The sequence below is a fragment of the Hydra viridissima genome, unplaced genomic scaffold (assembly GCF_058129835.1).
Source record: "Hydra viridissima isolate aposymbiotic clone 2 unplaced genomic scaffold, HvirCarnegie_v1 scaffold_4, whole genome shotgun sequence".
NCBI lineage: Eukaryota > Metazoa > Cnidaria > Hydrozoa > Anthoathecata > Hydridae > Hydra > Hydra viridissima.
Genome location: NW_028324303.1, coordinates 8,931,768 through 8,947,307, shown reverse-complemented (window position 1 = coordinate 8,947,307; position 15,540 = coordinate 8,931,768). Strand labels below are relative to the sequence as shown.

The 15,540-nt window shown below is 32.7% G+C and overlaps 2 protein-coding genes across 6 annotated transcripts; both read right to left on the bottom strand.

Annotated features, from left to right (window-relative positions):
• Window positions 1-4,221: 4,221 nt before the first annotated feature.
• Window positions 4,222-11,238, bottom strand: LOC149889748 (uncharacterized). 3 transcript variants are annotated; one of them, XR_016451604.1, is made up of 9 exons: window positions 10,390-10,789; window positions 10,154-10,249; window positions 9,895-10,054; window positions 9,760-9,815; window positions 9,455-9,627; window positions 9,196-9,355; window positions 8,848-9,003; window positions 4,899-5,017; window positions 4,222-4,556 (listed from the first exon to the last, which is right to left on the bottom strand). XR_016451604.1 is itself a non-coding variant. In XM_090084469.1 (9 exons), the coding sequence occupies exons 2-8, from the start codon at window positions 10,601-10,603 to the stop codon at window positions 8,894-8,896; spliced, it is 969 nt and encodes a 322-aa protein (XP_089940595.1). In that variant the 5' UTR covers window positions 10,604-10,641; window positions 11,135-11,238; the 3' UTR covers window positions 4,225-4,556; window positions 8,848-8,893. The 3 variants fall into 3 exon arrangements, 2 of the variants coding, with proteins under 2 accessions (XP_089940595.1, XP_089940594.1); XM_090084469.1 differs by lacking the exon at window positions 4,899-5,017 and adding an exon at window positions 11,135-11,238 and having other exon boundaries at window positions 4,225-4,556; window positions 10,390-10,641; XM_090084468.1 differs by lacking the exon at window positions 4,899-5,017 and adding an exon at window positions 10,825-10,902 and having other exon boundaries at window positions 4,225-4,556; window positions 10,390-10,641.
• On the bottom strand, window positions 11,035-13,905 carry LOC149889747 (uncharacterized). 3 transcript variants are annotated; one of them, XM_090084466.1, is made up of 3 exons: window positions 13,674-13,905; window positions 13,317-13,366; window positions 11,035-12,914 (listed from the first exon to the last, which is right to left on the bottom strand). In XM_090084466.1, exons 2-3 carry the CDS (start codon window positions 13,358-13,360, stop codon window positions 11,051-11,053), a joined length of 1,908 nt encoding a protein of 635 aa, XP_089940592.1. In that variant the 5' UTR covers window positions 13,361-13,366; window positions 13,674-13,905; the 3' UTR covers window positions 11,035-11,050. The 3 variants fall into 3 exon arrangements, with proteins under 3 accessions (XP_089940592.1, XP_089940593.1, XP_089940591.1); XM_090084467.1 differs by lacking the exon at window positions 13,317-13,366; XM_090084465.1 differs by lacking the exons at window positions 13,317-13,366; window positions 13,674-13,905 and adding an exon at window positions 13,021-13,295.
• Window positions 13,906-15,540: the final 1,635 nt, after the last annotated feature.

The following is a 15,540-nucleotide window of genomic DNA, read 5'->3' as shown; positions in this document are numbered from 1 at the left end:
TTGTATGGAAACTGAGCCAAAAACGGGGTTTTGTCGCCAAATCCGGTACTTGCCAGCCTCTCTGTTGATTGTCTTTGTCATTTCCGTGCTCAGCCTGATAGGTTACAACAGAAAATGTCCAAAGGCTCCAAGAAATCTCGGTGAAAGGCTCCAATTTGACGAAATAATCACAGAATCGACATTACAAGCAAATTCTAAGCATTTCTGTGCATTTGTCGCAAAATTCGGTACTTACCACTGAATTGCTTAATGCCCTTGGCCATTTTTTTGCTCAGCCTGACAGGATACAACAAAATATGGCCAAGGGATCCAAGAGGAGTCGGTGAAAGCCTCCAATTCGGCCACATTTGGCCCAAATTTCGACGTTTTGTATGGAAACTGAGCCAAAAACGGGGTTTTGTCGCCAAATCCGGTACTTGCCAGCCTCTCTGTTGATTGTCTTTGTCATTTCCGTGCTCAGCCTGATAGGTTACAACAGAAAATGTCCAAAGGCTCCAAGAAATCTCGGTGAAAGGCTCCAATTTGACGAAATAATCACAGAATCGACATTACAAGCAAATTCTAAGCATTTCTGTGCATTTGTCGCAAAATTCGGTACTTACCACTGAATTGCTTGATGCCCTTGGCCATTTTTTTGCTCAGCCTGACAGGATACAACAAAATATGGCCAAGGGATCCAAGAGGAGTCGGTGAAAGCCTCCAATTTGGCCACATTTGGCCCAAATTTCGACGTTTTGTATGGAAACTGAGCCAAAAACGGGGTTTTGTCGCCAAATCCGGTACTTGCCAGCCTCTCTGTTGATTGTCTTTGTCATTTCCGTGCTCAGCCTGATAGGTTACAACAGAAAATGTCCAAAGGCTCCAAGAAATCTCGGTGAAAGGCTCCAATTTGACGAAATAATCACAGAATCGACATTACAAGCAAATTCTAAGCATTTCTGTGCATTTGTCGCAAAATTCGGTACTTACCACTGAATTGCTTGATGCCCTTGGCCATTTTTTTGCTCAGCCTGACAGGATACAACAAAATATGGCCAAGGGATCCAAGAGGAGTCGGTGAAAGCCTCCAATTTGGCCACATTTGGCCCAAATTTCGACGTTTTGTATGGAAACTGAGCCAAAAACGGGGTTTTGTCGCCAAATCCGGTACTTGCCAGCCTCTCTGTTGATTGTCTTTGTCATTTCCGTGCTCAGCCTGATAGGTTACAACAGAAAATGTCCAAAGGCTCCAAGAAATCTCGCTGAAAGGCTCCAATTTGACGAAATAATCACAGAATCGACATTACAAGCAAATTCTAAGCATTTCTGTGCATTTGTCGCAAAATTCGGTACTTACCACTGAATTGCTTGATGCCCTTGGCCATTTTTTTGCTCAGCCTGACAGGATACAACAAAATATGGCCAAGGGATCCAAGAGGAGTCGGTGAAAGCCTCCAATTTGGCCACATTTGGCCCAAATTTCGACGTTTTGTATGGAAACTGAGCCAAAAACGGGGTTTTGTCGCCAAATCCGGTACTTGCCAGCCTCTCTGTTGATTGTCTTTGTCATTTTCGTGCTCAGCCTGATAGGTTACAACAGAAAATGTCCAAAGGCTCCAAGAAATCTCGGTGAAAGGCTCCAATTTGACGAAATAATCACAGAATCGACATTACAAGCAAATTCTAAGCATTTCTGTGCATTTGTCGCAAAATTCGGTACTTACCACTGAATTGCTTGATGCCCTTGGCCATTTTTTTGCTCAGCCTGACAGGATACAACAAAATATGGCCAAGGGATCCAAGAGGAGTCGGTGAAAGCCTCCAATTTGGCCACATTTGGCCCAAATTTCGACGTTTTGTATGGAAACTGAGCCAAAAACGGGGTTTTGTCGCCAAATCCGGTACTTGCCAGCCTCTCTGTTGATTGTCTTTGTCATTTCCGTGCTCAGCCTGATAGGTTACAACAGAAAATGTCCAAAGGCTCCAAGAAATCTCGGTGAAAGGCTCCAATTTGACGAAATAATCACAGAATCGACATTACAAGCAAATTCTAAGCATTTCTGTGCATTTGTCGCAAAATTCGGTACTTACCACTGAATTGCTTGATGCCCTTGGCCATTTTTTTGCTCAGCCTGACAGGATACAACAAAATATGGCCAAGGGATCCAAGAGGAGTCGGTGAAAGCCTCCAATTTGGCCACATTTGGCCCAAATTTCGACGTTTTGTATGGAAACTGAGCCAAAAACGGGGTTTTGTCGCCAAATCCGGTACTTGCCAGCCTCTCTGTTGATTGTCTTTGTCATTTCCGTGCTCAGCCTGATAGGTTACAACAGAAAATGTCCAAAGGCTCCAAGAAATCTCGGTGAAAGGCTCCAATTTGACGAAATAATCACAGAATCGACATTACAAGCAAATTCTAAGCATTTCTGTGCATTTGTCGCAAAATTCGGTACTTACCACTGAATTGCTTGATGCCCTTGGCCATTTTTTTGCTCAGCCTGACAGGATACAACAAAATATGGCCAAGGGATCCAAGAGGAGTCGGTGAAAGCCTCCAATTTGGCCACATTTGGCCCAAATTTCGACGTTTTGTATGGAAACTGAGCCAAAAACGGGGTTTTGTCGCCAAATCCGGTACTTGCCAGCCTCTCTGTTGATTGTCTTTGTCATTTCCGTGCTCAGCCTGATAGGTTACAACAGAAAATGTCCAAAGGCTCCAAGAAATCTCGGTGAAAGGCTCCAATTTGACGAAATAATCACAGAATCGACATTACAAGCAAATTCTAAGCATTTCTGTGCATTTGTCGCAAAATTCGGTACTTACCACTGAATTGCTTGATGCCCTTGGCCATTTTTTTGCTCAGCCTGACAGGATACAACAAAATATGGCCAAGGGATCCAAGAGGAGTCGGTGAAAGCCTCCAATTTGGCCACATTTGGCCCAAATTTCGACGTTTTGTATGGAATAGAGCCAAAAACGGGGTTTTGTCGCCAAATCCGGTACTTGCCAGCCTCTCTGTTGATTGTCTTTGTCATTTCCGTGCTCAGCCTGATAGGTTACAACAGAAAATGTCCAAAGGCTCCAAGAAATCTCGGTGAAAGGCTCCAATTTGACGAAATAATCACAGAATCGACATTACAAGCAAATTCTAAGCATTTCTGTGCATTTGTCGCAAAATTCGGTACTTACCACTGAATTGCTTGATGCCCTTGGCCATTTTTTTGCTCAGCCTGACAGGATACAACAAAATATGGCCAAGGGATCCAAGAGGAGTCGGTGAAAGCCTCCAATTTGGCCACATTTGGCCCAAATTTCGACGTTTTGTATGGAAACTGAGCCGAAAACGGGGTTTTGTCGCCAAATCCGGTACTTGCCAGCCTCTCTGTTGATTGTCTTTGTCATTTTCGTGCTCAGCCTGATAGGTTACAACAGAAAATGTCCAAAGGCTCCAAGAAATCTCGGTGAAAGGCTCCAATTTGACGAAATAATCACAGAATCGACATTACAAGCAAATTCTAAGCATTTCTGTGCATTTGTCGCAAAATTCGGTACTTACCACTGAATTGCTTGATGCCCTTGGCCATTTTTTTGCTCAGCCTGACAGGATACAACAAAATATGGCCAAGGGATCCAAGAGGAGTCGGTGAAAGCCTCCAATTTGGCCACATTTGGCCCAAATTTCGACGTTTTGTATGGAAACTGAGCCAAAAACGGGGTTTTGTCGCCAAATCCGGTACTTGCCAGCCTCTCTCCCAGCCGGCACAAAGACGTTTAAAAGATGTTTTTTATAGGCATATTTTTGGTTTTGAAATCGTCTCCGTAGACGTCTAAAACGTGACACGATAAGACGCTTACGGAAAGTTTTCTTAAAGAGGTCTTGATATTGCGTCTTTTAGAGCTCTTTTTCTTAGCTTGCCTGTAACCTTTTTCTTCATGATCTCTTTTCATAACTATTATTAACTCAATATTACGGAAAGGAATTTTATAATAAATTTTATAATTAAATGTCCTTCAATAATATCAAGTTAATAATAGTTAATGCATAGGAATATTTCATAAAATACATTCTTTGTAAATGTTATCATCTATTTGGAAAATAATAGTAAAACGCATATTTATTCATGTCATACATATTTATTTTTCAAATGCAAATAGTTTACAACCGTAATACATACTAAAATTCAAAGAGAAATGTGTTATTTTAACTATTCATTATTAGTAGAAAAATAGGACTAACACGGAACTTTATTTGTTCTTATATCAGTTAGATTATAGAGTTTCTTAAATAAAACTTTTAAATGGAAATGCAAAAGCACAAATATCAAGCATACTTATTTAAAACATTAACAAGAAATATTACTTCTATCCTACAAATACAGTGGCTGAAAAATATAAGTACGAATTGTTAAAATTTTAGGAGTTTCTACTTGTTCGAACCACATTCGTATTAAACTCCTCAAAGTAATGCGTTCAAATACAGTTCATAACATCTTTTTGGATTGATAAATTCTTTAGCTTAACTAATGCTCGAACGTGCAATAACGACTCTTTTAATAACGGAAACTTTTACAGCATCTGCAAAAATACGTAAACATTTTTAGTAAGTAAGAACAATTTAAACCTATAATAAAAAAAAAACTAAACAACTATATTTAAAGATAGTTAATAGTTACAAGATTGAATAATAAAAAGCATTTTTAAACACAATAAAAACACCCAACAACAACAACACTAATACAAAGAATTTAAAAAGTTTAACAAAAGCAATAAACAATAAAAGTAATAATCAATTACAAAAATGATAAGGGATAAAAGGAATTTTTTATTATAACAACATTAACTTAAAAGTGTAACAAAGATAATAAACAGCAACAATAGTTAAAGTTGTTGCAAAATATAATAGAAATCTTAACTAACCTCATCAACAACAACAGCAACAGCAACAACAACAACCACAACACCAACAACCATAACAACAACAACAACAACAACAACCACAGCAATAACAACAACAACAACTACAATAAAAACCCTGCCTGAAAAAAAAAAAAAAAACATAAAAGAAAATAAATAAATAAATGAAGTTTTAAAAACTGAAACAGATTATGAAAATAATACAGAAGAAAAACTAAAAATTATAGAGAAAAATTTAAAGCTTGATGAAATTATTAACAATAATAAAAGATAAATGGTAAAAAAAAAAAGTTAAAACAATAATAATGATAACAAAAAAATGTAAGAATGTTGTGGATCTCGTGTCCATAGAATGAAAATAAATGTATCTTTCCAGCCTTACATGAAGGCAGAGATGGAGGAGAGGGATTAATCTGGATGAGAGGGATTATTGATTTGATTTAGGAGTTGAGACTAGCATCTAGGTGATTGAAAAAAAAAAAAAAAAAAAAAAAAAAGCATAGCACTTGCCTATGTGAATAAAGGAACAGAAATTTTAAAAAAATGACACTTTAAAAACTTAAACAGATGATGAAAATAATATAGAAGAACAACTAAAAAAAAAAAATTTAAGCTTGATAAAAACATTAGCAATGAGAAGTGATAAGTAATAAAAGATAGAAAACAAAAAAACAAAAAAACTTTAAGATAAAACAATAATTAAGATAATAAAAAAGTGTCAGAATGTTGTGGATCTTGCTCCATAGGAGAAAAATAAATGTATCATTCTGGCCTCATTTTTGGCAAGGAGGCAGGGGAGGAGGAGAGAGGATAATCTGGATGAAAGGGATTGTTGATTTGAATGAGGAGTTGAAAACAGCGCTTTGTTGCTACAAAAATAAAAAAATTGCAGCAGCTCTATGTATTAACAAAATAACGGAACAATCAAGTGTAGCTTATAAATATAAATCAAAACTATACAAATATAATTAAACTAACAAACAACAGCAACTATAAATAATAGCAAGAGCTTTAAAATGTGATAAAAGTAATAAACAATAATAATTATCACAAAAAAGCATCACAAAAATGATAAACAATGACAATAATAAACAGCAAGAAAGGTTTTTACAATAAAAAAAAAATCTCAAATATTAGCAATATAAAGTAGTCAAAATTTATTTTTAAATTCAATAAGAGTTATTAAAGAGTAAATACAATAAGCAATAAATATTAAAAAAACATAGAAATATAATAAAAAGAACAACAACAATAATTAATAAAGAAGTAGTTAAAAAAAACTTTAAAACTTAACAATAATGATTAAAAACAAAAACATTGATACAAAGATTTTAAAATTATATCAAAAGCAATAAAAAATGAAGTTAACAAGCAATAGCAATAATAAGTAAGAAAAAGAACTTAAAAATATAAACTAGTTAATTTTAAAATGTGATAAAAATACCAAACAATAACAATTATAAACAAAACTTAACTTCTTTGAGAGTACAGATAATAAATAACAACAACAACTACACAAGAAAATAAAATTGCAACAAAAGCAATAAACAATTAAAACAATAAACAATAGCAAATGAAGTGCTGCCAGCAAAAACTCCTTAAGTCCATTAAAAAAACAAAAACAAAAAACAAAAAACAGAGATAACTATGTCACTTCAATAATGAACTAATAAACTTTCATGTGTACCAGCTATTTTGAACAAAAAAAATATCTGAGCTGCATAAAAAATAGAATCAATTTCAATAAGGGATTTTACAAGTGACAAATAGATCTAATATTTTTGCCGAATACAAACAAGCTATCATGGCATCCAAAAGAAGAAAAAGAGTTGAAGAAAACTGGTGCAGAAATACAAATAAAAAGATAAAAAAAAAATGTGAAGAAAATCTGTTCTACAATTATAATGATTAACAGTTATTATAATGGAAACTCTTAATTGGTAAAAGGAACAATACTACTGTATTAATAAGTTTAAACAAAGGATCAACACTTGTGATAATTGTAGCATGCTATTGATTAATCTTTCATTATTAATCTTTAGTGTTTGTAATGCCTATACATTTGTTTTGTTGAAGTTGTAACTACCATTAGCAGTCATTATAACTATATGATATTTCATGGTATTATTGTTTATTTTATTAAATTACAAACTATTTCATCCCTTACTTGAAATATGTTTAATAAAATAAATATGTAAAATAAAAAAGATTAACATTTTAGCATAGAAATACTATTTACTGTTTAATTTACTTATAGATACATTATAAATGACTTTAACTTAAGTAAATAAGTAAAATATAATAGTTCATAGATATATAATAAAATTTCAATTTAGGAATTCAGTTTGTTCATCTATTTTTAAGGACATATTTTCAATTAAAAAAATATTGAATGTATGTTTACATGTAATGATTATAAAACTAAAGTAATATTTTAAGTTACCTCAAAGAAATCATTAATTAATAATGTTTCAGTTTAGTCTAGTCTAGCTTTTTAAATTTAGTCTCTAAGTTGTAATAAAGTTGCATTTTAAATTCTTTTTAATGTATAAGTTAATAGCAAATTTGTTATAAATTAATGATAACTTTATCAAATTTATATTTAGATTACTCTTTTTAATGCTAACTTTTGAAAGGAGGTATACTTCTAGCAAAAAACTTCACACTCCAACATGATATGCATATCTGAAAAGCACAGGTTTTCTATGATGAAACAAAAAAATATGAGTTGGACAAACAAGTCTTGTATTATGTACGAATTATCAAAAAGTAACAGCAGTCTTGTATTATGTACGAATTATCAAAAAGTAACTAACTACAAGTAAGCAACTAATGTTAGTGGAGTATATTACAAAAGACACATGGGTACACAATTTTGGTATCATTAACCTTGTTTCTTAAAAAACAACCTTCTATTATAATGTAGAAAATGCTGCAGATAAAGGACCCAATGAAGTAATAACATTTTTAGATGATTATATTAAAGAAAACAAGAATGATAGAAACGAGAAGATAACTCTGTTTGCCTAGAAGTGCTACAGTCAAAACAAAATATATCTTTTGTATTGTTTGGTTAACCTTTGTACAATGGAGCTTTTCAAAGAATAATAATTAATTACCCTATTTCATAACACTTATTAACTGATGCTTTGCAAGAATTGAAAAAAGAAGAAAAAATTGGAGAAATAAGCAAACCATATGAATGGGTTAATATAATGAAATCTTGTAACAAAAAGAATCCATGCAAAGTTATCCTTGTTTTGTTCTTTAAAAATAAACTGTGAGATATTTTCTTTTTTCTTTTTAATTCAACATTTTGAAAGTTTTAATACTTAAAATATAGAAATGATATTTTGGTGCTTATCCTTTCTTTTTTTTGAACAAAAGAATATTTGAAAAAACATATTTGTTTAATAATTTATTTTTTAAAATAAACAATCAATACTATTGGTTCTTGCAACGAAATTCTGCATATTAAAAAATGCATGATGGATTTTATAGTTATTAAATTCATCAACCATTTATTTTATATATTTAAACAATAAAATTTAAGTTATTTTCTCTTTTTATATCTTTTTTACTATCTTTAGAAAAACAAAACAGACTTGTGAATTTCTTGACAAGAAAGTTTAAAAAATAAACAAAGCAGTGAACTTATTTTAGTTTATTACAAGTAATCTTAAAATGGTTACATCTCAAAATGAAAATAGTGTGACTAATGCAGTTTGTGCAGGCAGCATTTCAATTATAAATACAAAAAAGAGTTTAAAATAAACAGTAAAAATGATAAACAATTAAAAAAAAATCCAATAATAAAAAAAACAAAATTAAAAACAATTTTAAAAGAACAACTAATTCAGTTCATTATTTCTTTGGTAAAAACATTACAAACTATGCATGGCATTAGCTACCATTTCAGTTGTTTCTTAGTCTTAAATAAAAGTATAATTACCAATTACAATTCTCCCAACATCAGACCGTTGATCGGAGTAAACCTTTTATTGGTTTTTTGTACCATCTTTTCGACCTGGCGCATTCTTTAGCTTAACCATTACACGTTCTCTCATACTGGACTCTTTCATAGCAGGAAATGTTATTTTCACAGCATCTTTAAGTAAATTAGATAAACAATTAAAGAAAGCAAAATATCTAAACTAGTTTCAGTTCCTCTTAACTTCTGTAAAGAATTTACCCACAAAATACTGCATTAGCTAATTTTCTAGATGTTTCTCACAAACACACACACACACACACACACACACACACACACACACACACACACACACAAAAGCATATTTACCAATTACAACTCTCCATAACCCAGACTTTTCTAATGCTAACTTTCCGCCACTCCCTTTCATGTTCATTTTACATTGCAGTTTCACAGAAAACATTCTGTCAATGATTTTTGAAGTTGCATCTTTGACATCTACACCCCCAATTTGAGAGAGCTGTTCTACCTGTATACAAAGACCAACTGCAAATTAGGAACTATCTTTAAAAAAAAAAGTAGATTTTCTGTCCAATAATTGTTAAAAAAACAACAGTGGTGAAATTACCAAATTTTTTCTGTAGTTTTCATCCTTCAGTTGCTCTTCTACTGTCTCAAACTCTTCTATGCTCAAAAGAGCTGAGATTTGTTTGGTGTCATTATGGACAGCTCTCCTTTCGCGTAGCTCATTCATGAATACTGCAATCTCTCCCAAATTGTTAAGAACAGCTTTTTGAAACTCTGTTAGAATAAATTGAAAAATATTGAGTAGAAGTCACCTGAACAGAACATGTTCCAAACAATTCTTTATTGCAACTCTCAAGCTCAATCATATTTAAAATAAACCGCTTTAGTCAAAACAATTTTCCTTACGTGCAGTTTCAAGAGGAAAACCTTGGGAGGAGCTGCATGCAACAGGTTGAGGTGTCCTTAACATGAAATAAAATATCACATCACTGCATTGTTTAATCATGCAGAGTTCAATGTGATAAAACTCAGTTAAATTACCTGTTAGTCACAGGGGATCTAGACCGAGAGCGTGTTGCTTCTCTGAAACTTTGCGATGATTGACTGACTTTTGAGGACGAAGGGACAAAAGAAGATGGTGGAGTTGGAAATGCTGTTAATTTGGTTTTGTGAGGAGCAGAAGCTGGTATCAATGGAATGTCTGAAAAAAACAAACAAAAAAACCATGTATTTGTATTAAATGACATGCATTTGATGTAAACCTATTATAAAAAATCCAACAAAGGGTGCAGTTTCTAACCTGATGTTTCATTTGAGGTCAATGTATTGTCAACAACAAAACCATGCTCATCTTCTGAAGCAGACAAGTCTGATAGTTTACACACTTCAATGTCATCTTTAACAAAAGTAGACATTTACTTTTTAAAAAAAAAAACAAAAACAAAAAAAAATAACAAACACATAGCTGATTTAAAATCTTACTCACACAAATACAATAAAAGTAATAGCAACTTGAAAAAATGAAAAAAGACCTACCATCCTCACATTTCATTTTTATAAGTCTAAACTGCTTCCAGTGTGAACTTGGTGAAAGATTGTATCTCTCAGCCCGTAATACATCTACACCACTTGGCCAATAAACAACCTTTTTTTCTGTATCAATCCATTTTCTTAAAACTACTCCTATTTCTGTTTTGCTCTTCTCTTGCCATACTGCACAAGCCCACTTTTTCATTGGTACTGGTTCCATCTTTCGTCAAACCTTTTTACTAAGTATTGTTAATCAATCTAAAGAAAACAATTTTAAGATGAGAACAGCTCCAAACAAAGGACAATATTAAATTGATTATTATGATCACAAGTAATGCAACTGTTAATGTAATTCAGAAATACTATAAATCTATTCTAAAACATTTTTGAAATACTAAAATGATCAATAAACTGTTGTTATGAAAAACATTTCAATGTGACCTAATTCTTAAATTCCCATATTGAAGAAGAATAAAAATTGAGCAAGTTGAAATTGGTTAAGGATGTTGCATTGTGCTAAAATAAGCAAATTGATTTTGAAAAACTTTAATTCTGCAGTTAAAAACTAAATAAAAAAAAAAAAAAACTAAACTAATAAAAAACAAAGAAAACTAAACAAATAAAAAACAAACAAAGTAACAACAACAACTAATGCACAAAAAAAAAATTATTTTTGCTCTGATTCATGCAAAAGAGGAAAATATACAAAACCATTATTGAAAGGCAATACTGAAACCTTCTTTACTCTTACAAGTTCAGTCTTGAGAACCAGAACCCTTTTGGATGTAAATGCCACTTCGTCAAACTTCTCAACAAAACCAATGTCAAAGACTTTAGAATCCACTGGGCTGGTATAAAAGCTTTTAGTATATTTCACCTTTAAACGATTGCACAAGTAGTTATCATCTGCAAGATTTTCAACAATCACAAAAAAATAGTTCTGATGTAGAAAACAAGAATCTCGAAAACTTACAGACAGGTTTGTACGCTTTGAAGTTTTAAATACAGTTCTGACATTTTGCAATTCAAACTGACGCTTTGCAACTTGTGATATTGGGTTGTTGCAGTTTCGAACTTGTTTCTTCAATGTTTGCAGAAAATTTTCAAAAGGGAAAGCGGACATTTCATTGAGTGAACAGTCTTGATTTTCAACATCGTCTGAGAGATGAACCAAACTGTGAATGTTATAAACCACAAAGGTTTCACCATAAAAAGTTGCAGCGTTTTCTACAAAACAGTTAAGCAAGTCCCTAGCATAAGATAAGTAATGACGCCTGAACTCACTATTAGAACTCAACAAAATAGAAATAGAAACATGCAGCAAAAGAAAATGTTGATACATGTCGCTTTGAAGCACAGCTTTCAACACCAGAGGACCAGTATAAAGTAAAAACTGCCTGAATTCTATGGCTTTCCATCTGTCTAGCTCAGACAATGAACGTGGTTGGCGAGAAAAGTCAGAAGGTAACTTGCCATTTAAAGATAACAGTCTGTTAGAAACATCGCTTATTAAAAAGTTTGACAGCCTGCATACTCTTGGACCCTGAACTAAAAAAGTCAAAATTCTTTTTGTTGCTCCTAGACAAACTAAATGCATGTAATCTAAAACAAAGTCATTGATCAAAGATGCACCTAAACTTGAGAGAGGGGATACACCAACTTGATGACCATTTAAATACAACAGCTGATCAAAACAAGCATTAGACCTTAACAGATATGAACTTTGGGGCTTGAACACCACGCGATGAGCAACATACTCACCAACAATCTCACAACGCTCACAAGCGTGCTTTGAGGTGTGTACAACAACTTGTTTCAAAAATGCTCTAGCTGGAGCATCACAGATAAAAACACCAAGACCAAACTTTAAGTTTGTTTTGTTGAAGGTTATACCAGCTACACAGAGGTGCTTGACTTCTAGAACAAAGTCCTTCAAAAAATCATCTACAGGATGGGGCTTAGATTTCCCACAGTATAGTGCAACAATGAAAACATTAGAGTGAAACATGCCCAAAATAGGCCACATTTGTACAAGCGATGATTTAAACAAAGGCAAACCGTCTATGCTGACATTTAACTTAATCTCAGTAACATCAATCACATCCATTTCTTTTAAACGTTGAATCAAACCTTCCTGAATTCCAAAGTAAGTATAGGAGCCACCGCAGATTTCTTGAGTACAGATTCGTCTGGGAGTCTTTAACAACGTTCTAGCATCCTTTTGTAAATGCTCATAACCATGTCTATTGAGAACTGAAAGCAGATCATTGAAGGACTCACGAGATACATTGTGCTTAACTGCCCACCTAGCTAATTCGATGTTTAGAGGTGATGTCTTCGATCGATCAGCACTGCTAACATCGCTAACAATTTCGCTGCAAGCTAAAACGTCATCAACGTGAAGATCATGTTTGTCTGGTACTGCAACATCACCACTAGAAGGTTCAGTCGAAGTTAGCATCTTGGTAATCTCGGACTGGATTCTCCTATACTTTTTACTGTATACTCTTGCTCTTTCGTTCATTTCAGCGCTATAAACATAACGATGATAGTAAAAGTAAAAAAACAACAACAAACAAACAAACTTGTATCAAAATCTTGTATACATTGCGTCCGCAAGACAAACTTTAAACTTACAAAAAAGCCGGGGAGGAAGAGATGGTAAAAGCTCTAGACCTGCAGAAGGCATTCTTATTCGTTATATTTAAAAACTCTCTTTCATTAAATACGCAACACAACATTACCGAATCATTTTCATAAAATAAACACGAACATCATGAGAAAATTGATAAACCGTAAATAACATAAATTTTGCAAAGAGATGCCAGCATGTCTAATAACAATTTTGTCCCCCGGTCATTCAAGCTAGCTAAAGCAACTCTGTAAAACAGCCAAACAAAAACTTACTCAAAAAAGCAAAACAAAAAACTTACACAGTTTCCTCCTGATACTTGCAGATTTTGAAACTTTTTTTCATTCAAGACTAAAAAAAAACAACAACTATATAAGAAACCGGGGAGGGAGAAGGCAAAAGCTCAAGATCTGCAGGAAGCATTCTTATTTATCAACTTTAAAAATTCTATCTTATTAAATAGTAACACAACATTTCCAAATCGCCTTCATAAAACAAACACAAACACCGTGAGAAAATCGATAAAACGTAAAAAAATAAAATTTTGCAAAGTAAAACTAGCACGTCAAAGAAAATTATTGTCCCCCGGTTATTCAACCTAGCTAAAGTAACTCTGTAAAACAGCCAAACAACTCGAAAAATCAAAACAAAAACTTACTCAGTTTACTCCTGGCATTTGCAGATTTTGAAACTTGTATCACAGAAGCCCTTTTTATGTCTATTTTCAAAACCTATTAACGTAGGTGTATTTCCCATCATTGGCTCATTAGGACAAACCTCTTGTGGGAGGATAGACATTTGTGGCAGAGGCGAACTTCCAAGCTCATTGTTTGCCTTAACCAATAACACACCAGGAAACGGCCCACGTGAATGTACCAATTTCATTCTATAGACGCTGGATCCGCACAAACCTAGCAATTTTCGACATTCACGTGACCAAAGGGGAGGGGGTTTTATCTTGCAAAAATTTTACTATCTCTCTCTCTCTTTCTTTACCCCTCTCGCTCCCCCTCACCCCTCTTACTACAGGCCTATTCGTCGTGCAACTGGAATTTTTTGTGCAGGCCTATTTTTTTACGGTTGTAGACAATTATTTGTTTAGATTTGTTTTAAAAGAGAAAATGCAATGTTGTTTATGACATGTTGTGAATTGCTGTTGCATGATGTAATGCAAACGAACTTGGATAATTTTAGCGTGGAGTTTTAGAATTCGTTTAAAGCAAGTGATATACATATATTTTTAATTTCAGATGAAGTTTTTATATCGTGCCAAAAAAACTGTTGTGTGTATGCCTGTCACAATAATTATCAAAATGAACAAAATAGATGTATCGAGTGAAGCTAGTAAAGTGTATCAGTGCATCATATTTTAAATTACAATGTTGAGCGTGAAAAACGGATAAAAGCCATTCCAATCTCTAATTCAGTTGTTAACAATAGCACTGTTATCTGTGAGTTACACTGGCCTCCAAAATTTGAAACAGTTACAGTATGTGGAGGAAAAAATCGACCAAAAAAAGCTCCATTTCCTTGGCTGGGAGTACCCTTATCTCAGATTCCAACTGCTGGTCCAACTCAAAGAACTAACATAATATCTTTAAGTGGCATTAGAAATACATAATATGATGAGTGTATGAAAATCTTCACTTTGAGACATTTCATAATGGAGTTAAGCGTAATGTTTCTATTTTAACAATCAATCTAATGATAACTGTTGAAACCTGGTCAAAGTTTGATAAGATACTTGACTTTTATGTTCCTTGAAAATGGACAATAAAAAAAAAAAGAGGTAATTTTGCAACATATTTTGGTTATTGGACAAAAAATAATTGGAGATAAAATTTAAAATTCAGACATAGTTATGTGCTTATTTGGCATATTTTTCATCATCAAGAGATATAAGGCCGAGATCCACAAGATTCTGACATTTTCTTAGTATCTTCATTATTGTTATATCTTAAAGTTCTTTTTATTTTTGTTATTTGTTACTTACTATTTCTAATATTTTTATCAAGTTTTAAATTTTCTGTTTTTGATATTTTTACTTGTTCTTCTGTATTATTTTCATCATCTGTTTCAGTATTTAAAATTTCATTTATTATTAGATTTTTTTTTTTTTTTTTCCTTCTTCAAATATACAGTTACTATGCTTTTTTTTGTTGTTACAGGGCTTTTGTTGCTGTTGTTCTTAGTTAAGGTTTCTATTTCACTTTGATATATTTTTAATTATTGTTGTTGTTTATTATCTTTGTTATACTTTTAAATTAACATGGTTATAATATCAATTTTCTTTATCCTTTTTATCTTATCATTTTTGTAACTGTAAATTTGTAAATTATTTTTGTAATTGTAAAAATAATCACTTACCATTTTTGTAATTGATTATTACTTTTATGGTTATTGCTTTTGTTAAACTTTTAAAATTGTTTGTGTTTTAGAATGCTTTTTTATTATTCAATGTTGTAATTATTGATTATCTTTAAATATAGTTGTTTTTGCTTTGTTTTGTTTGTTTCTTTTTGTTT

Bases quoted from the DNA above. Each gene is read 5' to 3' on its own strand.
- LOC149889747 (XM_090084465.1), bottom strand. From the start codon at position 13,124: ATGTTGTGTTGCGTATTTAATGAAAGAGAGTTTTTAAATATAACGAAT. The intron at 12,915-13,020 runs GTAAGTTTAAAG...TTATGTTTATAG, and splicing joins TCTTCCTCCCCGGCTTTTTT to CGCTGAAATGAACGAAAGAG.
- LOC149889748 (XM_090084469.1), bottom strand. From the start codon at position 10,603: ATGGAACCAGTACCAATGAAAAAGTGGGCTTGTGCAGTATGGCAAGAG. The intron at 10,250-10,389 runs GTAGGTCTTTTT...CTTTTGTTAAAG, and splicing joins AAAAATGAAATGTGAGGATG to ATGACATTGAAGTGTGTAAA. The intron at 9,628-9,759 runs GTAAGGAAAATT...TTATTCTAACAG, and splicing joins TTTTCCTCTTGAAACTGCAC to AGTTTCAAAAAGCTGTTCTT.